Source organism: Platalea leucorodia (assembly GCF_965183815.1).
Source record: "Platalea leucorodia genome assembly, chromosome: 1".
Lineage (NCBI taxonomy): Eukaryota > Metazoa > Chordata > Aves > Pelecaniformes > Threskiornithidae > Platalea > Platalea leucorodia.
This window is the reverse complement of record NC_138823.1, coordinates 52521992-52547094: the sequence shown is the minus strand read 5'-3', so window position 1 is coordinate 52547094 and position 25103 is coordinate 52521992. Positions and strand designations below refer to the sequence as shown.

At 40.2% G+C, this 25103-nt stretch overlaps 1 protein-coding gene across 4 annotated transcripts in view; it reads left to right on the top strand.

The window, feature by feature from the left end:
* GREB1L (GREB1 like retinoic acid receptor coactivator) overlaps positions 1-25103 on the top strand; it is a gene marked incomplete at its 5' end in the record, with an annotated part of 63820 nt that overhangs the window by 24662 nt on the left and 14055 nt on the right. For all 4 annotated transcript variants that reach the window (XM_082317528.1, XM_082317526.1, XM_082317529.1 and 1 more), the window contains 12 exons: positions 4085-4411; positions 5279-5407; positions 5993-6127; positions 8706-8903; positions 10813-10993; positions 12299-12491; positions 13912-14045; positions 16201-16540; positions 20455-20570; positions 20941-21185; positions 22218-22780; positions 23275-23377. In XM_082317528.1, coding sequence (XP_082173654.1) covers positions 4085-4411; positions 5279-5407; positions 5993-6127; positions 8706-8903; positions 10813-10993; positions 12299-12491; positions 13912-14045; positions 16201-16540; positions 20455-20570; positions 20941-21185; positions 22218-22780; positions 23275-23377 — 2664 coding nt within the window. The remainder of the gene's footprint in view (positions 1-4084; positions 4412-5278; positions 5408-5992; positions 6128-8705; positions 8904-10812; positions 10994-12298; positions 12492-13911; positions 14046-16200; positions 16541-20454; positions 20571-20940; positions 21186-22217; positions 22781-23274; positions 23378-25103) is intronic.

Below are 25103 nucleotides of genomic sequence, written 5' to 3'. Positions count from 1 at the left end.
AGGAGTGTGAAATGACTTCTGTGAAGAGCACGCTGCTTCTCCTGTACTGGGTTTCCACTCGGGCATCTGTAATACATAATGGTATGAAATGTGCAAATGTTTCAAAAGAAGCGCAACTGGTGATAACCCTGTAATTTGGGGAGCAAATGTGCTCTGTGTAGGTTTCACCCATGGGTTCTTATGCTTTGCTCTCCTCCCTTGATGCAGTACTGTCACACACAAGGAGGAGGCTGTCTTCTGTGTTGTAACACTCTCTAAGTGACCTGTTTGCTTTATTTATCATTCTCTGCCTCAATAGTCCATTGGATGCCATGTTAGAACTGACAGAAGGTTTCTTTATTTTTTACAGGCTTTATGTTTTTCTGTTGCCCTTCTCTCAGTGTGCTTAAATTTGGTATTTGAGGTTTTCATCTTCCTTGGAAAGTGTGTAGAGTCTGCATGTTAAAATCAGCTGCTTCACACGTTCTGGATTGATAGAGGCAGCTTGCAAATTTACTTTAGAGAAACATGTAGCCAGCTGATACAGCATTCCCAATTAAAAATAAACTATTTATTGAAACTTAGCAAGTCAGTGAACTACACTCCATGAGCAAATCCAGCCTTAGATGGATGCAGCAAGTCTATACTTGCTGCAAACTAGAGAAGGCTTCATGCAAAGCTTCTGGGGCCGAGCCAAGCTGTGTCTAGCGAGCACTGTGCCTTCAGCATAAAGCAGTTCCCTTACTAGCAGGTGTTCAGTTCGGTTTTTGTTCTTAGCTGTGCAAAGATGAATAATTTTTCATTTGGCCTTATGTGGAGATGGGTGCCAGTACTGTAAGGTGGAAGAGCCTAATGAGGAGAAAAGTAAAAACATTCTGCACAGTATGGGGATCAAAACACGTTGCTGGTTTGAATATTTCTACAAACTTAAAACTGTTGGAATTGTGACAGTTGCGCTGAACTGTAGCCTTTATCCCATTTTATAAAATCAAAGCAGATTAAAGATGATTGGAGGTGCAGCCAGCTTCAAAAGTTTTTGATGAGGAGAAGAGAGAAATATGCACATAAATTAACAGTTTATTCATGTGAGCCTCTTTTTTTTTCTTGAGAAATAGGACTAAAAAGTTACTCTTTTTTCCAGAGCAAGGAGTAAGATAAAGGAGTAAGATAAAGACAAAGATAAAAAGGCAGACAGAAGAATGAAATAGATACTGTCTTGCCTAATTTTTTCAGATCTCACTACTTGTACACAATATGTTTGCAGGTGACTGTGATCACAGATCATAAGAATATTGTTTATGAAAGTACTCCTTTTTTGAAAAAAGATATGTCTGAGAATTCCTTTCAGTTTTCCTGTGAGATTATGACAACATTATTAATTGTAGGATAATGCTGTTGTGTTTTCAGAAATCAGCTGAGCAATCGCACAGTGATGTTACAAATCAAAGCAAACAAAATAAGTGCATTTCTGATGCTTTCATTTTAAACCTACTGTGAAGACTATACACAGTTAAAGGTGTGATTGTGAGCCATAGCATTGCTATAAATAAATTCCACTGACTGTGATAAAGGAATAAGTAAAAAAAGATCAAGAGGTGTGTTTGATTTTAGTGGTTTTTTACAGTTTGTCTCCTGTACTTATTCAGATTTCACGCTTGTTATCTTTGGCAGCATTCATAGTGAAGTATTCTCAAGCTTTGTTTTTATACTTCAAAATGCCCACGTTTGCAGTACAGGTTACATTCTATCATTTGTAATCATCTGCTTTTTACTATTGCACTACCGTTTCTACAAACACGATGTCATCCTACGCAGTGTCTGTGTTTTGGTTTTTCAGCTGGAGGAGATTTCTGGACCTTCTGTTAACTACCTGTTTAGAATTACAAAATCATTCTCCCTTCTCTCTTGTGGTGGTACATTTGAATTGCTTTGACTCTGTGTATGTCGTGACACCCAGAGGTGTTTTGTAGCTTTGATACCTGAATGCACGTCCAGTCTCAAGGCAGGAACAAGCCTCTGTCTTCAGTGGAAGGGATGTTCGGACACTCAAAGCAAGAGGTTATTCCAGCAATTCTCCTAGTCTTAGATGGTTGGAAGAGTAGTTCTCTGTGGGATGCACTGTGAAGTGTGCCTACCCAGAAAGGGATGGCATTTGAATATGTTGTCTTAAACTGTAGGTGCTTTTGGAAGCATAACTATGTTAACAAGGTCTTTTTCCGATATTAACATTTTATAGTATTATTTGTTTTGCAGTTTTGTTTTCTGAAGTCAAGATGATCCTTTGCGTACTCATTTCTGTACAGAAGCTTCCAAATATTCCCTTTTAACCTTGACAGTTTCCTGTATATGTATTTATGAAACTGTTCACAATTGAAATCAGTATCTATCATTTTGTCTTCCATCTCATCTGATATTAGTTCCATTGTTTTTCTGGATAGTTGTGGAGAAAGACTGCCATAAGCCCAGTGTGGTATTAAACACTTCACTAATTTCAAAATATTTCCTTATCAGTGCCTTTCAGATAACTAACTATTCTTTACATTTTTTCTCTTATAAATCATCTGAATGAAATTCTGTGTGTTCTCATACAGAAGTCTTTCCGTTTATCCAATTATTTTCATTTTCTTGGATTCATGATGACCCCTGTGCCTAGAGCCTGTCTCTTAAGTAACCTCCCTCAATCAGCAAAAGCTTGCTTTTATTTCTTTTAGTGTATAACAGCTTTTTTTTTTTTTTTTGCGGTTGATATGTTGTAGATAGACTTTATTTCTGCAGAAGATTTATCTCTCTGTCTATAAATGTCTATTATTTCTGTTTTGAGATCTTCAAAGACCTAGAATGCGTGATGCCTTCTTAGAAGGGAAAAGAAAATATATTTCCAAAACAGAGAACTATAAAGAGAGAATTATGCCCATGCTGCGTTAAATTAGACTCATCAGAACTTTTCAGTTTGCATCAAAAATGAAAACAGCCTTGCGTTCACAAGTGTATAGTTGTCCTGCCATCCTATGGTAATTGGATGGTGATGCTGCCCATATGTTACTTCTCAAAAAGGCAAAATGACAACAGGCGGCAGTTTTTACAGAATCTGTACTATAGGTTATTTACCCACTCCCCGCCCTGCTTCTCACGCAACATTTCTGTTCCCTGTCTTTCACTCCCCTTTTTGCTTGCTGTCTTTGGCCCTGAAAGAAAACATAAAACCAAAACCAGCATTTCACATATCTCTGATATTTAAGCCCCCCGCTTTTTGTCATAGAAAAGCAAGCTGCTGAAGCGTGAAGCTGTCTCCTTTGGCACTGACATGAGATCTTGGCAATTTAAGCTGTGGTTACTTTTTACTCTGCATTCATGAATATTTTTATCCTTTCCTGAGTATCTTTGACAATGAGACAAATCTTACTGAGCAAAATGTTAACTGAAGCTGAGTTGGGGGACTGATGCTAAGATAGGATAGCTTACATTTCTATTTGCCAATTCAAGTTCGCAATATAGTTTACAAAGTCTGGGGAATGTAGATCTGAAGTTGCATATACCTCTTTACGTTAGAAGTTTGAGGATTTGCTAATTTATTCTAATTTAACTAAAGTAAAAGAAGGGGTTAAACGTGTTTGTTTACATCCATGCTTAGTTTACTAGTATGCATGATGAGAAAAAGCAAAACGGAGACCACTTGAGAGGCTTTGTCATACCACACGGCTGCAATTAGACTGCAAGGATAAGCATTTGGGTTTTCTGCTGTGAAAACATATGGAGGCTACATGATTAATCCTTCTGTTCCAGGCAAAAGGCACACATTTTCCCACTCCCTTGTTTGTCCCATCAGTTTCTGAAGGTAGAAAAGCTAGGAATGAGATGGAATTCCTCATTGTTAAAAAAAAAAAAAAAAAAAAAAAAATGGAGACGGCGGGAGAGAGAGGCTTCTAATATGAAAAACCAAGAGTAAGCAATGTGGGTAGATATCCACTGAGTAGCAAGTGGCTTTTGTAAATGTAAAAAAGATGGTGAAGGAGCTTGTCAGATCAAGACGGACATGTGATTATTCCTGGTTCAATAACATTTTGATATGAGATACTGTTCTTCTGTTTGTTTGTTTTCAATGTAGGTCCTGACCAGATACCCCTGAGGGAAGAATTTGAGCAGATCATGTTGAAAGCTATGCAGGAGTTCACTCTGAGAGAGCGATCCTTGCAAATGAGCGCACAGTGTGTCTCTGTGTCACCGGGTCAACTCCCTTGGCTTGCTAGGTTAATTGCTAGTGTGTCCCGGGACCTCGTGCATGTGGTTGTTACCCAGAATTCGCTGGCAGAGGGCATCTCAGAGACCTTGAGGTCTCTCAATGAAATGAAACATCAGCAAAAGCTACCAGATTATGTAGTTGCCATTTGTGCATCAAAGATAAGAGGAAATGAATTCTGTGTAGTAGTCCTAGGTGAGTATATTTGCAGTACACTTCAATACCAATGCAATTTTGCTGAATTAATTTTCTTGAGTTGTTGTTCCAGCTTCTAAATCCCTTTTGTTCTTTTTATTCTCCTTTGTATTGTTACACTGCAATGTCAAAGTTTACTATTCCTCCATCAAGACCTGGAGTACTGGTGTCCATGAGGATCTAGAAAAATAGCTGTATGCTAGTCATTACTACTCCTTGAGGACACTGAGACTTTGTTTGTGTGGCTACCTTAGAAAATATCTTGAAGTGACCCTGTGAAAAAATAGTCCGTTCGTTTTTCTCTGTTCTGTGTAACAGCTGTGCTATTTCACATGGCAATATTGGATTGACCGCCGTCTTCTGCAGACCACTGTAAAACAAAACATGCTTTCTGTCCTTTTTACCATGTTGATTTTCAAATTCCACATTGGTGACTGGCTGTGATGCTTGTGTGTGCATGAGTGTGTCTGGATGGAAGTGAATTTTGGCTAGTCATCTTTCCTTTATAGGCAGATAAATCAGTAATGTCAGTTTTTTACTTTTTTTCACACTAGGGGTAATTACTTTTTCATATTTACCCAGAATCCTCCATTCCATCTAAGGTACAAATACTTACTTGCATATCATTTGTCACCCAAGTGTGCAAAACTATGGGCAACAGCTTGCAAAGGATGTGCTAAACCAATATAACTAATTCTCCCATCACTAGCGAAATAGACTTGAGACTGCTCTCTCAGTCTACTGGGTAAAGGCAGTGGGGATCCATGACTGAAGATCAGCGTGCCCCACACTTCTAGGATGAAAAGGTTGTGTTGATAGTACACTGTGTTAAAGACTGATCTTGCTTTTTTCCCTTCTCTTCTCCAGGTCAATATCAATCTAGGGCACTTGCAGAAAGCATGCTTACCACCAGTGAGTTTTTAAAAGAGATCAGTTACGAGCTCATCACAGGGAAAGTTAGTTTCCTGGCATCACATTTCAAAAATACGTCTTTAGGTGAGTGATCCTAAGAAACAGAAGCTCTAGCCAAGTCAGTAATTTCATTAGGGTTGGTGTGTCTCCTGTTCAGCAGTTAAAGCGCACGTGAATACAGCTCTGCCCTCTCCACTGAGAGGCATTCTTTCCATCTCCCCATTCACTGCGTGTAAAGGAGTGCTCGTCTCCTTCACCCGTGCAGTGTGAGTTACTCATCCTGTGGCAAAACATTTTTAATACTGTTTATACTGCTGAATGTGATGGCAGGGCACCCCTAAGTGCATGAGTCTTTTCTTGTTTGCGCTTTTAGCACAGATTTTAGAGGTTGTTTTATAGTGTGCGTAAGCATCAGATGTCACCGCTAGCTGTAAAGGCACAGAGCTGAAATTATTCAGCTGTGGTTTCTTTTTTTGGAATTCATTCAACTGGCAAATCAGTAAATAAAAGAGGAAAATATTCTCCCTCCCTCTCTTCCCTGTATCTCCAACCCCTTGCCCCTTTTGCAGATTCAGCATCAGCTATGTGAGAACATGTGTGTATGTAATGTTCTACAACGCTTGTCTGAAATGGCTTCCAGATAATTTGGTGTTGCTAATTCTTATCTAGGTGATGATTTGGACAAGCTGCTGGAGAAAATGCTACAACAGCGAGGGGAAAGTGTCATTATTCCTTTTAATGGAGATGTTAGTGAGTGTGTGTCATCTCAGGAGGCAATTGCCATGGTTTCTACGCAAGAACCAGGTAATTTTTTTTACATGCAAGATGTGAAATAAGTGAGTAGCTTGTTAAATGTCAAAATGCATGTGCCTCAGAAGAGTCTGAGGGCACAGCGGCAGTCAGCATGCCAACCTTCAAATATTAATATTGCCAGCTGAATGTAGCAATACAGCAGTTTCTCAGACAGAAAATCTCTGTAGTAACCTTCAGCGATGTTTTTTCCCCTATGTTTTATAAATCCTAAGCTAAAATATGTAATTTTCTGTTCTGCACTAAGCAGAATACAGAAGATGTTCCTGTATAACCTTGACAGCGTGGACTCATCTCACCCTTTTGCACCTAGAAAAGGAATGTAACCTGGGGCTTAAGGCAGAGGGGAACTGTGTTCTCGTTCTGATCTCCCCAGGTGTCCTCCTGTATCTTAACTTTTGACGTTCCTCACTTTCCATGTGTAAAATTGTACTAACATACACTACACACTTGTGCCCTGAGGCTTAAACTTCTAGGGAAAGTGTTTTAAGATCTTGGACTGAAAGAGCTAGGCAATTGTAATCTATAATTTGCTTATTTGAGATGTGTCTTATTCAGCGTAATGTGATGAGATACTTAGTTGCAAAAGATGAGCTAGGATTGCCTGTCTAAAAATACTAATTATAATTTTCTCATTTTGGGATTCTTTCATTATTCAGAGTTTTAACCATACTTTCCTTTTCATATGACAGTAATGGTAAAAGATACATTGAGCTGCTGTGAACACTGAGATTCTTTTAGGTATCAAAGAAAATTCAACCTCCAATAAAGCTTTTTCCCTGTGAAAGAAAGGTATGCTCTTGACTCACATTAGTTAGCTTAAATTAATCAGCTCAGTGTTAGATCTGAGTGAAAGCAAGGTGGTTTATAGTCTCCACACAGATCAGAAGATCCAAATAGGAAGGCTGCCAGGTACTTTGTTCTGGCACCCCCAGAAGGACAAGTCTTGAGCTTCCTCACAGGATTAATTTGAAGGAGAATGATCTTTTGATTCTGGTTTTTTTGTGGTTTTTTTTGTTCTTACTATGTAATGATGTGCAACAGTGCTTTTTTAAACCTTCGTGTTTTCTCAAACGATTATTCTGAGCTAGTTTTGTCTTTAAAATGTGGCTGTACAATGATTGAAGCTACTGGGAATCTGCCTTGAATTAAAAAAAAGGAGAAGTGAGTCTCCTAGGCAGTGAGAGGGACCTTTCTGCCAAAGTAGATCTACTGAAATGAACACTGAGGCAGCTTTGAGCAGGAGGTAAGCACGCACACACAAATACACGTGTGCCTGTAGAAAACTAACATACCAGGCTTTTGCCCAAACACCTTCCAATTTTCATGTAAAGTGCAAGATTTTATGAAGTGGCTTGTTACTTAAGAAGCAACAATAGTTCTTGTCTATTAAATTTGCAGTACTTTTGGATTTTTTCTTTGGTTTTTTAATAAATTTGCCCTAGGTAGTTTTTATGATAAGCAGTCCATTAATCAGAATTTAATTTGTACTAGAAAAACTGCCATAAACAAAAACTGTAATGGCATTATAGGATTTAATTTGGTAATCTGCAAGTTGAAAATATTCAGGGGCTTGTGAAACATGGATTGCCAGGCATAGAATTTATCTACTGGGAATACTGAAATACAGGAACATGCTTTTTCTTCGAGGAAACATGAATGCTCTGGTAGATGTCTATACAGAGCAAAGCTCCCGTCCCCCAGTTCTCTGCAGCTAGCGTTATATTGACATCTATTAAGTTCAAATAAATCTGAGACTAAACTTTTGTTAAAAATCAAGAAAACTCCAAAGAAATAAATGACATCTCCACCGATAATTGAGATTTGTTGCCTAGGTGTATTGCTCATCTTCCCTTCACAGCATATGTTACTATCAGTCAGTATATAGACATATGGCTATCTCAGTCATGACTTAGAGTGGGGCTCGGTACTTCAGAGCGGAGAGGATGTACAAATGAACTCCCAGGTGACCTGCTGTCCTGTTAGGGTCTTTTTGGCAGGGTTACCAGCGCAGGCTCAGTTTCCTCAGATTAATGAGTGCGCTGGCTCTCATCCCGTTGTGCCCTGAGCACAGCAGCTTCGGCACCCATGGCTGGTTCTCCCAGCAGGAGTGATGGAGGGATGCTCCTGAAGAACTGCAAGTTTCAGAAGATTAGAGCTATGTGTATATATATGTATACACAACACACAGACACACACACATTTTATCTCTCTCTCTCTGCATGCATATTATGTATGTGTTGGTTCATTTAACAGAATGCATTTCACTATGTGGGCATTGAGGTTTCCTTGGGTTGTGCTGTGAAAAATCCTCAAAACACTTAGGGCATTGAAAAAATGGGCAGTGCTGTACTTGAGGTCTGATATGTAATCGTATTTTGATCAAAAAAAGCAAATTGACATTTGTGATCTGTACCCAGCTCTCCAGAGTCTTGGGGTTTATTCTGGTGAGTGATTTTTTTTCTGATAATAGAGGGTAGGCTGTTTGGAGGGTCATGTTTATTGGGGGGGTGGGAAAGTAAACATGTTTCTTGTTGTGTTTTGTTTTCTTTTTCAAACAAACACACTCTAGATTTGGATGTTGATACCTTCCAAATTTACCAGCCGCAGCTTACAGTTGCCAGAAAGCTCTTGTCCCAGGTTTGTGCTATAGCAGACAGTGGCAATCAGAGCCTGGATCTGGGCCACTTCAGCAAAGTAGACTTCATCGTTATAGTTCCCCGTTCAGAAGTCCTGGTGCAGCAGACCCTTCAACGGATTCGACAATCAGGTAAAAGGGAGGAGAGGGAAAAGAGACTGTTAAACCAAACTATGTGATGTTATTAAATCATATCTGGTATAAATGGAGAAGTACGTTGCTCCAACATGTATTTTGCATGTCCAATATTAGCTCCATTAGTTGATATCATTGATGAATTCTAAATATCTTCCTTTCATAATTGGGCCCAAGCTGTGCCACGTAAGTGTCAAAAAAAACTTCCATATTCATACAGGTCTGAGGAATGTATGACCTGGAGAAGCATTCAGCTGTCAAGAGGGGGAGTGAATGAGCAAATGCGGTTCTTCAGATCTTTTATCCCCTAGAGCTGTTAGTGCCGTTTGTTCTAGGTACACATTTGTGCATATGCTCTCATATGTATTAGCACATATGTATGTGCAGGAAGCTCTCTTATTAGGTAGATAAATGCCTGAGTAATACATGTACATTGGCACACAGTAATTGCCATATGATTCAGGTGGTGAGTTTTCTTGTCTGGGGTTCTGTGTCTGACCATGGCTGGTACCAAATGCTTCAAGAGGATGAAGAAAGCTTTAGTAGACATGTTATGGAATATGTCCCCCTTGAGAATGACTTCAGTTATCCACTTGGTTAGTGACTGACATGTATCCAGAAAAGCATAAGAGTTTCTCCATGGAGAAAATTACTGTCTAATAGAACTGAGGACTGTCTGTGTAGATGCTTGGTCCTTTTTAGCTCTTGGTCTCTGGTATCTGGGAGTAATGAAGCCCTTAGGATAGTTGTGTATTTAGGATTTTTTTTTAATCAGCTGAACGTTTCTGTTCTGCCTTCAGCTTTATCTAATATGTTGCATTTGCATTTGAAAAACATGAATATGAGCTTCTGGTGTAATGTGTCTATGAGTGGGCTTGGGTAGCTGTTGGCTTTTTTCCCTCTTATTTTGTACTGTGAACTAAACAGTCCCACACTTCTTGATTGTGCAGGTATGCCCTGATATTGCTCAATATTGTGGTCCGTCTCTGTGGTTTTTTTCTCTGCTTTGTAGTATTTTACTAGTAAAATGAAAAGAATAAAATAGATTACTTGAAGTACGGGTTACTTTTTCTTTCTAACATAACTGTGGGTTTTTTTGTTCCATTCCTTATTTCTTCAGACATTGTATTTACTTAATTTGCTGCTAGACACTAAACCAGAGGTTTTCTGATATCTGTTAACAGGTTTTCACGTTTATTTTATTTTATTTTATTTTATTTTATTTAAAGGAATGGTTTTTAGTTTACTTTTTAAAATATTTTTTTTAAATCATTAAGACCCTGGCAAATACATAGTTGACCCACGTTTCGCAGTGGCTTATTGCTGCTACTTTAATTCAAGTGGCATTCAAAGCCATATACATTACATCATGCCTACTTTATGAATATGATGGCAATCTGTCATTACAAAGACTGCTAAAGAGTAGTTGTATCGACACTAACATTGAAGCAGGGCATGAAAAAAATGATATGTAGCGAGAGTCAGTTTTATATAAATTTATGATTTTTGCAAAGGAAAGGTCAGGGTAACTTTTTCTGACATGAGCAGGATTAATATATTGGCTAAATGTGGGCAGGTTTGGCTTAGGATCATGGAGCATAGCCAACTGAGAGCTGCTCTGGAAATTTTTGTGGAGGTTTTTTAAATTTTTTTGTTTTGTTTTTGGTAATGTGAGAAACCTTTGAAAGGTCTTCAGGCACTTTTTGGAGGAAACCCAGAAGCCAAGAAGCACATTTCGGTCCCTGTTGTGAGATAAAATGTATTCGGATAATCTTCTTCTTACTGGGGCGTATCAGTGATTTGGCTAAGTCCCAATATTGGCGGACAAGTGGCAACTTACCATTGAAGCTTCATTTTTGGATGCACTCAAAGGAAAAGATTTTTCTTGTATTCTTCTTTCTGACAGGTGTCCTTGTGGACTTGGGCCTAGAAGACAATGGAACGGCATACCAGAGAGCCGAGAAATATGTGGTTCGGCTAGACAATGAGATTCAAACAAAATTTGAAGTCTTCATGAGACGAGTGAAGCAGAATCCCTATACACTGTTTGTGCTGGTTCATGACAATGCCCATGTGGATTTAACAAGGTAGCTGCTTCAATCTACCAAAGGAAAACCATCCTCTCCCAGTATCTTTCAGTTAGGTTTTTCAAAAGACCATCTTAGGCACCCAATGCTTTCTCTAGGCCTAAGGCATTTTGTGCCTCAGAATCAGAAATCATCTTTTTTGCTTGCCCATGATATTTGTTAACTAGTTTTGATTCAGTTGAAGACAGGTGAGACTAGTTTCAGATTTTTGGATCCCTAACAAGACTGTAGGGGTGAGTGCTATGGTACTGAAGTCCAGGAAAAAGGGCTGAATTTTGCAACTTTCTTTGCTCTTCTTGTCTTTTTTCCTGTTCACCTCCTTTTTCTCTACTCAAACCCAAATCTCTCCCATGTTCACAATCCACTCATGTTTTAATTCATGTTTTTATCCTTGATGATAGAGGTGTTTTTAATATAAGAAGGCTTACAGACATTTAACTCTTTGCATCATCTGAAAAATGCCTTAGCTGCTGTAAGAAAAGGATTTAAAAATCAGCTACATTGCATTTGGTCAGTGTTAGGTCTAAACAGAACAACACATACACGTGTGCAGAAACATTTCTTCACACTGAATCACAACTTTGCTATGGAAAAAGAAAGACATAAGTAAAGCTAATTATTCTGCTTTTGTTCCATGAGTAAACTCAGGAGAATAATCTTAATGTGATTTAGACATGCTGTGTAATGCTGTGGGATGAATTGGAATATCAGAGTTGTAACAAACAAAATACTTTCCTTGAAGGACAGCTGAAAATAGATAAAAGCAACATTTTTCCTACCTTATCCCCCCCCATCACATTTTTGTTACTGTCTTTGCTGTACGCTGAATTTGGAATTTGTGAATATTCTGGAGACGAGGATAATTCCAGGAGATGGAAATGAGAACATCAGGAGACTGTCAGGTTCCCCAGTCTTTTAGGAGGATGTTTCAGGCTGGGCAATCCACTGGACTTTGTAACATTGTCACTGTATCCTAACCCCACAGCTCATGGAACATGAGAGGGATTTCATCAGCTTTGGCTTATTTTTGGTTTCCTCCATCTGATGCTCTTTTAAATTGGCGCACTAATTCACCTTCTCACTGCCAGCAGATTTTGGTCCCCTGTGTAGTTTTTTTTCCTCTGTTGCCTGAGTCTACCCACAGAAAACACTCAAATGGTTCTGACATCTTTCACCCTTCCAAAGAGTTTTTTGAGCTGTGATTCTCAGTGCCATGGTCATTTGGAGATTTTTCTGCAGGAAGAGAGTAATCCGTTGAGTCTCAGGCTGTCAGTAAGGCAATTCTTTGCATTCTTATTTCTGCAGTGCCATTTCAAGTTCCCTGTCACATGGTGAGCCTAGTCATGGTCTGGCTGATAGAGTTATTAATTGCAGGGAGGTCCTTGAAGCATTCAACCTCCTTGTTCTTCAGGTCAGCTCTTTTCCTTATGCCTTGCAAACGCAGCAGTCCAGGATCAGCTCTAGCAATGAGGTACATTGGATACAATTTGACAATGTGGTAAGTGTTTTAATTGTTAATTTTAACGTGGACTTCACACCGAACAGAATCTAGCAGATGTGTATTAAAGAAAAATGTTAGGAGGGAGCTCTTTCTCTGTTGGAATTTGTTCTCTCAAGCTCCAGGTGTGCAGCCCTGGGATGCTGATGGTAGAGGTAGCACTGACGTTTAGGCCCAGGAACTACACATTTTTCTTTGTCCAGTCATGTAATATGAGAAATTACTTTCTACACTCTTGTCAGACAAACCTATGTAGACATGCCATAAAGCTCTGGAGCTGGCTTTCCATTTTCAAACAGTCTGACTTTTGACTGTAAGTTATATGTCACATAGCCTGTCAAGTCTGTTCACTACTTCTCTGGTACTAATCAAAGATGTCTGCTAGGTTAACAAGTTCTGGTGTAGTAGATGCTATCATTGGGTAGAGAAGAGGTGGGAAAGGTATGTTGGACATTCTGCACCATTAGCTTTTTTCACCATTTCAGCCAGCTGATTCTAAGGATGTTTTGGCAAAACCTGCTTAAAAACCAGCCTTTTCTCCTGTTCCTTGTTTGGTATATTTAGATCAAGTTTGATACTGTGTTGAGTGGACTGTTGTGTCTTAAAGTGGTAGCTGTAAAAAATAGTTGAAGCCAAACAAATGGAATAGTGGAAATGAGGGAGTGAATGAATATTCAAAGCTTACCTTTTGGTTGATTGTTAATATAAGCCATTGTGACAGTGGTTAACATAAGCAATTGTGACAATTTTTATTTTCCCAAAAGTAAAAAATCAAACTTTCAGTTTTATGATTCAAAAAATAACCCACAAGAAAAGGGGAGACTGTGTGATTAATTACACTCGTAGTAATTACCGGTGATGCAAATGCACTGGAGACCATGCTGTGCTTCCAGCAAAGGCCTCATGAAATTTGAGGCAGCAAATATTCGCCCTTGCTGATTGCTGTCTGCAGATTTACATTCCAGCAAAGAAATGATCAGTTTCTGATTGCCATTAGAGATGTGTAGAATCTGACAAGTCAATAAGAATTTTGGAAATTAATAATCCTTCTGTTTTCAGGTTCTGCTTTAAATAGAAATGAGATAGCAGTTGTCAGTAGATATAAAGCCAGAGATAGGGAGTCAGAAAATAATTAGCAGGATTCTAGAAACCCCCTGCAATCACAGGTGGGAGATATATTGAAGAATTTGCAAGGACCTACACCTGTCTTTCCTAGCAGTAGACAAATAATGAGTTAAGTAAAAAACAGTTTACCTTTTATTGTGTTCTTTGAAACAAACAAATAGCATCACTGAGGGAGAATGAATGAAAAGAAAGGATACTTTGCTTTGGAAAATACTTTCCACCTATTTTTAATGACAAAAGAAATTAAAATTGTTTCTAGTTTTCCTTATGTTTTTGCTGTCTCTGTATGGAACAGGATGACGCAGCGAGTGAAGACAAGCTGTACTTTGGTTTGAATGAATACAGCAAATCCCTCCAATGGGGAGTCACAAGTCCCCTTTTGAGATGTGATGAAACCTTCGAAAAAATGGTCAACACGCTTTTAGAAAGGTAAATAGTAACATGGGAGCTTGGGATTCTGCTTAATTGGGATCTTAAGGATACAGATATATTTATGAGCCCCATCACAGGGGGATGAAGACATGATGACCTTTGATGTTGACCGTGGAATCTGTGAAGCATGTGCAATTTTTATTTTTGTAACGAATTTAGTGCTGTTGAAGAAGGAGGGGATATCCTTCATTTGTTTATAGAAGCGATTAGGCCCATTCAGCAGCAGTCCAGGCTCAGCTGTGGTACTCTCTTCTTGTGGCTTAGCCCTCGCTAAACTAAGAAGGTACCAGGGGTTTCATACCTCACCACTTGTGGTGTCTCTCTGCTGAGACTGCCAACAGATTTTTCAATGGTGGCCCAGGTGAGTGACATATTATTTCAAAAATGTAATTTTTATTATTTCATTGCTGGCTATGGTTTTGGTTCCTGCACCTCAGAGCCTGAAAGTGGCTTGTTAGTACCCCGCAGCTGCCAGAACAAGCTCCTTCCGTAGCACATATCCAAGATATAATTAACTGCGTACAGTACAGGAATGAAGGCAATAATGTTTCCAGCGATGTGGACATCTATTCTGTGTATCAGAAGGACAGATCCCTTATAACAGTTCAAGCTATAGTTCTCATTGTATTTTAATATTTACTAGAACAGGATTGTTCTGTCTTCAGTACTGTTTTGCCTATTTTATTTAGGTCCATATAATTAATAATTGTAAATGTATCTATATTTATTAAGTAAAATGCAATATCAAATATGTTAAATTAACAACATGAATTAATAATTAAGCACATAATTAATAATTAATATTTATTATTATCTACAAATATGTAAGCAATGAATGTGATAAATAATAATACGGTCAGTTAATAGGTCAGTTCTTTAAGCTTCTCATACTCTTTCTGGCCAAGCCCAAAGGAATAGATAGTGGTCACTGTTGCTCTCTTTCTGTTCTTAAAATGCGGATGGGGAAGAGGATGAAGGAGGATTAATGCATGTGCAAATACTGCCCTGATACGGGGTTAGGATAAGACTAGAAATTGATGGGAGGTGAATCTATACCTTGGAGCCAGGATATGCTTTCACATCGCAGTTTATTGATTTAGCTTCTCTTTTCAAGAAACTGGGTTATTCTGTCTGGGTGGGTGAGCCATACAAGCTTAGAAGGCTGAAAACACTGCAGACATTTTGGTATTATAAGAAACGGTCCATTTTTTTTAGTAGCGAAAATGCAGTGGGTACTTTTATGGGAGGAGGAGTAAAAAGTGTTTTAAAAATACGTTGACTTAATGACTGGCTTATGGTATACAGAGCCAGCTACCACACCTACTGGTTAAAGACAGACACAAAACTTTATTCAAATGGATCCTGTATCATCTATTAAATCACCCAAGAAAGAGACCAGGAAAATTTGGAACTTTTAGTTGTTCCAGGTATTTGGACTTTGGTGGCACAAGACTAGCACTCAAGGCATAATAACATAGGTTTTTTTCTATATTATGGTGGTGAGTGACCTCATGGGGAATGTCTAGAAATGGAGTGCTATTTTGCTTGAGTAGGTTTTAATCTTTTTTTTTTTCTTAGCATTTTACTTTGTGAGTTCATATCTGTTGTCACCACATATAGCTGTAATGAGAAAGAAAGAAACGTTGGCTATTTAAGTTAAAAGGCAAAATGGAAGTTCAGATTTGGCTCAGAGCCAGCAATCCCCATTGGTAAGTCTAACTTTCTGGTGAGAGGGTGAGATGTGTGAAATTATGAAGTACTTCTCCCACAAGCCACCTGAAGCAGTGATGGTCCTCCATGAAGAAAAAAGCTTGTGGACAGCAAAGCAGTTATTAGCCTGTGCTATGGATCTCAGATGATCTGTATCTCCATCAAGTTAAAGATCTTTAGCTGAAATTTTCACCCAAATGAAGATAACAGAAGTTTATAATTCCTGTTACTTGTCCACAGGACTTGGCTCTTCTGCATTTGGACCATGTTATATTCAGTTACTTAAAACACAGTTACATTTTGTGCTAAATTATTGTCCGTGAAAATCAAAGGCTACAGAAAAAAATGGGCACTTCTTTACCACATGGTCCTGGTTTTTAGCTAATCTTCAGGCATTGCCTTGATTTTGCATGTGTTAACATGGAACTCTGTCTCCTCAAAGGTACCCCCGGCTGCACAGCATGGTGATTCGCTGCTACCTTCTCATTCAGCAGTATTCCCAAGCTCTGATGGCTCTCACGACCATGGCCTCACTAAGAGATCACAGCACACCTGAAACGCTCAGCATAATGGATGACCTTATCACTTCTCCAGGAAAGGATAAGAATGGCTGTGGCCACATGCTCGTCATTAGGGTGCCCTCTGTGCAGCTAGCCATGCTGGCCAAGGAGAGGTTACAAGAAGTAAGAGACAAGTTAGGTCTGCAGTATCGTTTTGAGATCCTCCTTGGGAATCCTGCTTCAGAGCTTACTGTCGCGAAACACTTTGTGACACGGTTGAAGGTTAGCAGAAACTAAATATTTCTTTGTATGCCTGTTGTAGTCGTCTGACTGTCATACACATTTTGTATTCATTCCCACGTGTTTTTAGGTTAATTATTCTATAGAAGAAGAGTGCATGTTCAGTGTCTGTCTCTGTGGAAGTTTACTGTGCTTTTGATGAGCATAAATGATTTAGAAACTTGGAAGAAAATTGAATTGTTACTGGCCCATCAAGTCAAACACTGGATGTTATCTCTCTTTGTTAAAGTTGAATAACGGCATGGACCAGATAGGTTTCATCTCTGAATCTCAGAAAGCAGAGCTCAGATCTCCTTAGGCAAACTAATTCTTTCCACCAGCTTATCTGTCTGTCTAGCATAATCTGTTGTCTGCTCTGTCCATCCATCTTCTGCTCTTCTGATAACTGGTATTCTGTTTGTCATAGACTTCTCTTCTTAAACCACCGCATGCTGAAAGCCTCTTCTGCACAGCATATATGCACCAAGCTAAACTTTTGCATGGATTTATAAGAGCATGGTTCAACTAGCCAAACCCGCTTTCTGCATTAGCCTCACTACATTACACAAAGGGAAACGGATTGCCTGCCTTAGGTACCAGCCTGAAAGTAATACTGGTTATCTGTTCTGATCCTTGCTCTAAGTCTCACAGAGAGATTAATTTTCTCTTTCTACCATGAGTTACACAGTGTATTCAAAGCTACACAGAAAAGGAAAGAATTTTGTGAGCCTTTCTTAAAGAGCTCGCCTACAACCAAAAGCAGATAAAATGTCCTTTAAAGGAGCTACCACCTCTGCTTCTCAAACCTTGTCTGCAGCAGAAGAGGTAAGAGAGGAAAGTAGTAGTCATGAAGGAGAAAACTACATGTGAGATAGCAGCTCTGTGGTGCTGGGGTTTTTTGGCTAGGCATTAATTCCAACCTTAAGTCATTCTGGACTCTGAGTCCTGTGAGGGCTTCTTTATGGCCCTTTGCCATAAAGGGCTGCAGCCCTTACACATTGCTGGAGCAGCCTCTGAGGCCTTTAGTGCAGATCAGGATTGAGTGTGAAGCTCTTGCAGGTGAATATCCATGTAGCCATTGGTCTGGAATAGAGGAATTTGATCAGGCAGAGAATGAAAAAACTTCTCAATAATTCTTCTTACTCCTCTCCCCCACAACAGAAGATGCTTTTTTGGAGTAAACAAAGATGTAGGATTCTGGACTTGTTTCTTTCCTCACAGGTGACTAGAAAAAACCCTCTCAATTCTGAAACATGCATGTGAAGGGAGGGAGGAGAGGAATTCAGTTGCCCAAAGATAAGCCTGTAGTGTCTTTTTAGGTTGGTTATCCCCATGATGCTCAAAAATGATCAAAGTCGCTTGTGAGTCTTGTGCTGGGCTGCCGTACCTGCTAGTCTGGTGCCTAGGATAACGTGGGGTATCTGAAATCGTGTGAGCATATGTTTGGGCAACTGATTCCCATTATAAAATTAATCAACCATGCTACCATTGAGTCTAGTTTATTGCAGACAATTTTGATTTAATCTCTGTGCTGCTTGGCTTTTGTCCTGATGTTAGATGGAGTACTGAAGCTGGAGGACTAGAACAAGTGGAGAACTGGTCACTGCCTCCTTCCACTATAAGCACCCAGGCCCTTTTTTGGGGGGGCGGAGAGCAATATGAGGCTACTGAGTGCTTTCTGGTGAGGCTGAGGCTCGAAATGCTGGTCCTGCCAATAACCGCTTTTGGTTGTGGGGAGGATGAGACTTCATCCCGACCTTTTTCAGGGACAGGGAAGGAAACTTTATAGCTCTTAGTGACCCCAATTGAAAAGTTTGAATTAATTTAGCCTCTCCTTAAGAGGGCGTTAGCAGTGTGTTTGGTGCCGCAGCGGGGCAGGGAGGGTGGGCAGCTGTCTCTGCAGTGCTGGTAGCTGGACCGTTCCCCTCTCTGTCAGACCAGCCCTCTGGCCAGCCAGACAGGTCAGTCCTCTCCATCAGGGAGCCAGGCTTCAAGGGGCATGGTACACCCAGAGGTACAGAATGAAAGAAGAGATGGAAAATAATTGAAATAACTATTTTGTTGACCAGGCATGCTGTCATGGCAGACCCTTTAAGCATAACAAGAATCAAACCGTTTGGGAGGCATTCAGAAGTGAGGAGCCTAGAGGGCTTGTAGCTCTCTGCCCCTCCTGAGTAAGATGGTCAAGAAATAAATCTTCTGTGTGCAAGTTTACAGCTCAAAGCCCCAGGCACTCAGGCTTCTTTTTAAGTCCTTAGGCTAGCAGAAAGAAAATCAGCTTTGTACCTGTCTTCCCCTATTTCATTTTCTAGCCCTGTGCTTTCACAGAAACTTCCATCACTGGAGAGGCAGGATAACATCTAGCCAGCCTAACCCTGCCGAGCCAGAAGAGATCTCTGTGCTGCCAAAGCTGCTTTACTGAGCCAGTAGATGTTGTTAGGTAGTTGGAGAAATAATTTTTTTCTGTGAACATGTTATACAGAGAATACTGAAATCAGCAGGGGAAAGAAATCAGAACTGTTGAAAGAGAATAGAGCTACAGCAGAAAAGGGGAATATTACTCCAAATCATGCTCTTCCTAAGCTAAGAAAAAAATAATCATAGGTTTTTTTCAGTGGAAATTTTCGAAAGATTAAATGGCACACTGAGTCACTGATCTGCTAGTGAGTCCTCCTTTTCAATCCCCTTCATCTGCTTGAGGAGATTACTCATAAAGCATGGCGTTTCTGGGGAAGAGAAAGGCTAAGGAGAGAACAGGTCAAGAGTACGGGTTGAGACTAGAAGAACCAAGAGGGAATTCAAGATAGGGTTCTTCTTGCAAGGTATGGTTTGCACAAAGCTTGCATAAGTCTTGTTGCTCTGTCAAGAGAGCTGTGTCTCCTTGTCTTGCACAACTGTGCTGAGAAGAGTAATATATATATATACATATGTATTATTTTTAATGAGCAGTTTGAGTGGTTGAGCTTGCTGTCATAGCTCAACAAAGTAGATTCCGTGCCTCAGCTAGGTAAGAGTCTTCTCCAGAACTGATTTTGTCCATTATTAATAAGAAAGAAGGAAAAATGTTTTCCATCAGGGTGATATGCTGTAGCTCAAATACTTGATGATTATGTAACCATTAGGGCTTAATGGTCTGAGTCTTTCGGCTTTACTTCCTTTTAACAGTTGCTGTAGGGTGCCCATGCCTGTCTTGATTAAATACTGCCTGTGTCATCTGGAAGTCTGAGCACTGTGCAACACAGCAAGAAAGATACTGTTGTTCAAGATAGAGCAATATTTTTAGGAGGCAGCATCCAACACAGAGAACACAAATGGGCTCAGCCAGGGTCAGGAAGTTCTGCTGAACCAAGGGACTGAAGGGTGCAAGGACATGGGACTGACGCTACCAGTCTTTCCAGTGTTAAGGGAAAATTGTAGTTTTGTGGCCTCGGTAGACTGTAGGTAAGGAGTCCTTTCTTGTGGGATTACTTCCAGTGAAAGGGAATTTTTTTTTTCTTTCATATAATCTTTCATTATATGGAATAATTAAGCAAATATTTGGGGATCATTGAATCATTTTCATACTCCACTTGAAGGTCTTACTTTAGCTTTCCATTAATTTGGAAGAACTTTTATCTGTGCCAGCTTGAAATCGAAGGCATCAACAGCATTTTTCTCTGACAGACCACACTAATACCACACCAGGTGTATGTTTCCAGCACTGAATAACATATGTTATGCATCCTTTTTCTGTGCATTTAATGCTTGGCTAACGCTTCGCTATCAGAAAAAATGCATGCCTGTACCTAAGGCCTCTTTCTTGTTGGCTGTCAGGCAAGCGAACTCTGTATATAAAGAAAAAGCAGGAACTGAAAAAAGAACAGGTGAAGGTTTAGAAGGTGTCATTTAAAAGTGACCGGAAGTTTCTCTGTTCACAGGCTTGGAGGGGAAATGAGCAGGATGACTGGATCCCTCGCACCTATCAGGATTTGGAAGGTCTACCTTGCATTGTTATTCTAACTGGCAAGGACCCTCTAGGAGAAACTTTCCCCAGGTTCTGTTATTACTCTTGCAATATGGTTGTTCTCTAACATGTCTAGATAAGTTGGGGGATGGATAAGTGGTTTGATACCGTCTGGCTACTTTTTTCACAAAAAAAGTGTATTTTAGACTTTATTTTGGAACAGTTTAAAATTTTGGAAAGCACAGTTTGTGAAAAGTAAAGCTACTGTACTGTGTGGGTCAGTGAATGTCTGTGCAAAGTACCAAGGAGCGTAACTCATGTGCTGAATATTTTAAAATCCTTTTATATTTACTGGCTAATAAAATTGTTCATAAATATTTAATAAGCAATTAAAGATAGGGACTATTCTTCAAAGTCAGAGAAAACAAAACTTTCTTTTTTCTTGCGTTGGGTTTTCTAGGTCGTTGAAATACTGTGACCTTCGACTAATTGACTCAAGCTACTTAACTCGGACTGCATTAGAGCAAGAAGTAGGCCTGGCATGCTGCTACGTCTCGAAGGAGGCAATTCGAGGGCCTATTGTAGCTCTTGACCTTAGCGAGAAGGAGCATGAGAAGGCTAATGGTAGCGAGAATGACTCTGATGAGCTGTTGATAGACTTGGACCGACCCCAGAGTAATAGCAGCGCTGTCACTGGAACCTCAGGTCAGTTATTCTGCTGTTGCTCTGAAAAACAAGTCGCCATTCCTATGTCATTGGAATTTGAATGCAAACATTGAGATGTTTAGTCAAATGTGGGTTGCTTAGCCATATCCTGCTGCAAGATAGGCAATGAAATGTCAGTAGCAGATTCTTTCCACAGCGAGCAATTTTCCTGTGTACAGCTAAAAGGGGATGGTGTTGCAATGGGACGATGGTATGCCATAGCTAAGGGTTCCTTGTGATTTTTATATTTAAACTTACATTTCACATTTGTTGCTAGTTTTGTCTGGTGGATCCTGAAAAGATCTTAAAAATCAGAGTAGAAATGAATAGTATAAAATTTTAGGAATAGAAAAATGCTCTGTAACTGGGGGGGTAGCTATAGGTGAGGATTTGTATTTGCCTCCTTGCCAAGACCAACAGAATGGCTGGGTCTTGCCATACCTCTTCAGGCATCAATGGAGCCTCATCTCCAACCAAGCCTTCCCTTCCTTGCATTCCTCAGGCACTTCTGGGTCCTTCCCTTTGTTTCCCTGTGAGCTTGAGGTATTAAGACAGCTGAACTGGACCTTTGCCGTAGACCACATCTTCCCATACGCTAACTAAACCTGACTGGTATGGAGGAGGGAGCATAGCCCAGTTCACATTAAACTTGTGGTGAAATGAATGCACTGTTATCCATAGAAAGGAAGGTCAAATTGGTCTATGTATACAGTGGTGTGTTATACTTGAATTTCAGAAGGTTGTACTATCAAACTTCAAATCCCAGATGGGAAATGATAGGTAACATACAGAGATTGGGATTGGGACACTTGTGTTTGGACTCTGAACCCTAGCAGAAGGGCTGTTGCCTCTCCAGCAAGAGGGACAGATGGATGTCAACAATTTCTTTTTAAATGGTGAAACACTGGCCTATGCCACAGCAGCACTCATTGAACAGAAGTATTTGTACGTTAGGATTGTCCCATAGATCAGAGTTCATGATTTTCTTTTGTCGGCCAGTATCTGTTCATTGCCTGCTCTTTGTTTCCCCAGGTTCCCTGGCGGACAATGGCGTGAGCTCCTCGAGTGCTGCAGACAAGTCTCAGAAGCAAGCACCATCGCTTAACTTTCAGACTGTGGCGCACAGCTCGGTAGATGAGGGAACTTACCCCAGTTTCACAGCCGGAGAGACCCTGAAACAAGAATGCGACTCCCTGGGTAATCAGATGGCGAGCAGCACCACTTCAAAATTATCATCGCTGTCTTCGGTCTCCCAGACGTTTCGGTGGCCTGCCCATTCGGCCAAAGACAGCAAGGCCCTCCGTGCTGCGCTGCCACGCATCGTCATCTTGTCGAAAGCTGCCTACTGTCTCCTGAGCTCGCAGAAAAGTGGGAATTTGCCTTCTTCCTCTTCCCTCCTGCCTCATGCTGATGTGTCTTGGCTGAGCTCTCTGAGGCCTCTGCTTCACAAGGACATGAACAGTGAAGAGCAGTCTCTCTACTACAGGCAGTGGACGACGGCCCGACAGCACCACGCGGACTTCAGCAATCAGGGTGAGACGTCTGGCTCAAGGAGTTTTCACCCCAGGCGGCTGCTTTTGACAGGACCACCGCAAGTAAGAGAACAGTTCCTTCCTCTTGCCTTATTAGCAGGATGAGAGGACCGATGATGAGGACTGCAGATCGTACTGTAGAGGCCCCCTGCAAGGTTGCACGCAGTGATGTGTTTCGAGGTCAAAAATCAGTTGAATTTTAAGCTTGAGTCCGTGCTGGAAGTGGTAAGGAGAGGAAGGTTGATGCTGTATGTCATGTTTTAGCCTAAATGAAATACCTGTGGATGGCACTGGGCATAAAATTGCCATGAGCCTATCAGTAGAGAAACAGTTATCACTGCTGATCTCCCTGCGTACAAAAATGATACAGGCTGTGGGCCAGATTTTGCTCACAGATCAGTTTTGTAATACTATTCAGCGTAATGGGGAATATTACATCTTGTTATGTTCTCAGGCAGAGCTAGGATAGGGTAAGCCCAAAGGCATTTATCTGAAATGTATCCTTCCTCTGTATTAGTCTGAGTTGGGATTTGGACTTTTTTCCATCTCTGGCTCAGGTGGGAAAGACTGGCTCATACTTGCAGTTCCTAAGGATTCTCTTCCGCATGCTGATCCGGTTGCTGGAAGTAGATGTGTACGATGAAGAAGAGATTAATGCCAGTAAGTATTTAGTAGTCATTCTTAATATGCATTATAAAGACGCTCTGTTATGTACTATTCAGCAGTGACAAATTTTTAGGCTCATGGAAAGATTAAAAATTACACCTACCACTTGTCCTGTCCATTAGTGTGTAGCTAGACTTACTGCAGGTGTCTGCATATATTTAAATATAGATGAATAAAACCATAAGTTTTATATTGGGCTTAGCTGAGAACTATTAAACATATTTTGGATTGATATATTTGGATAGCACTAAAATGAAAGTGAACACAAAACTGTAAATGGGCAACATCTGCCCATGTTGCCTCTCCTTGCTAGTTTTTAAGCACTGGCTGCTTTTAAGCAGACAAAACATTTAGGAACATCTCATTCCTGGCAAAACCATCACTATTTTTTATGTTTAATTATAAATAGATACCAATTTTCAGTAAGACTGTCTTCTGTCTGCAGTTTACAGATCTTATGCTGAGGAAAAAGGGGAGGGGGAGCCTCTTTGGATTTGCGCTCATTTGTCAGATCTCACAGATCCATTAACTGCTGTGGCAGGACTTTGCCTTGAGATGCACAAACCTTTTTAAAAATGAGCCCTCTTCAGGGTGTTCTTTATGTAACTCTGTGGTCTCGTAGTGAAGATAACTGTGGTGCATAAATCTCACGACCATTAGACTGGCATCCTGAAAATGTAGTTCTTGTCAAACCTTTGAAAAGACTAATTTGTATTTCTCCTCAGAGAGTGCTGTTAAATGAAAAAAAAAACCAACACAAAGATGTATTTTCTGTTGATTTGGAGATTTGAGGGCTGTTACTCTCTCATTATTTTAACTAAAGTACCCCAGAAACTTAGGTTGAAATATCAAAATGTAAGAGAAGTTCTGCATCGTGCTGTCTGGCCTGTTGTGATCACAGCAACGTGTCACACCCCTGCCAGGAATGTGTGGCACTCCACCAGAAGAGTAGTTTGGGTTTGTTTGGGGTTTTTGGTTGTGGCTTTTTTGCTCCCACCACTTCTGTTGGAATGCTTTTCCAGAGCCCTAGTGTTCTGATGATTGATAATATTATTTTATTCTCCAACCCAAAGATGTTCCTGTCCCAATTACAAACATTCTCTTTGGGACCAAAGAAAATATTAATTTAAATTAAAATACTTTTTTTCTTCTTTGATGTTTGCTTCTGTGGTATAGTCAGCAATCTTACCCTCTCTCAGTGTTCATCTAGGCAGCCTGGATCTTCTTACAGGATCCTCACAAATGACAGGCTCTTTATTCTCCGTATCAGTTTAGTAGGTCTTGCCTGCACATCTATTTTCAGTTTATCCTTCTGGTACATGGGTGACCAGAAGTGAATGTGGTATTCTGCAGAATGTTTAACCAACCACTGTACAACAGCCCGTGTATTTCCCTTCCCCCACTGAAAGCCCCATGATTGATGAAACTTATGATTGCACTTGTCTTTTCCATTCTCCCGTTTCACCAGTGCTGATACATAGCTTGTACTCATGGGTTCCTCTGCAACTCAGTCATTTCCATCCAAGGTGCTCCCAACCTGCTACAGAAACGCTTCTTATTAGTCCTTGATTGTACATATGACTTTTTTTTTCTCTTACATGTCATCCAGTTTCTGTTGTTACAGTTTTCAAAGCCATTGAATTCTTTCTGGATCATCTTCGATTCCTTCTCCATATTGACAATGAATCTCAGAATGGGCGTCGTGGTTTAACCCCAGCTG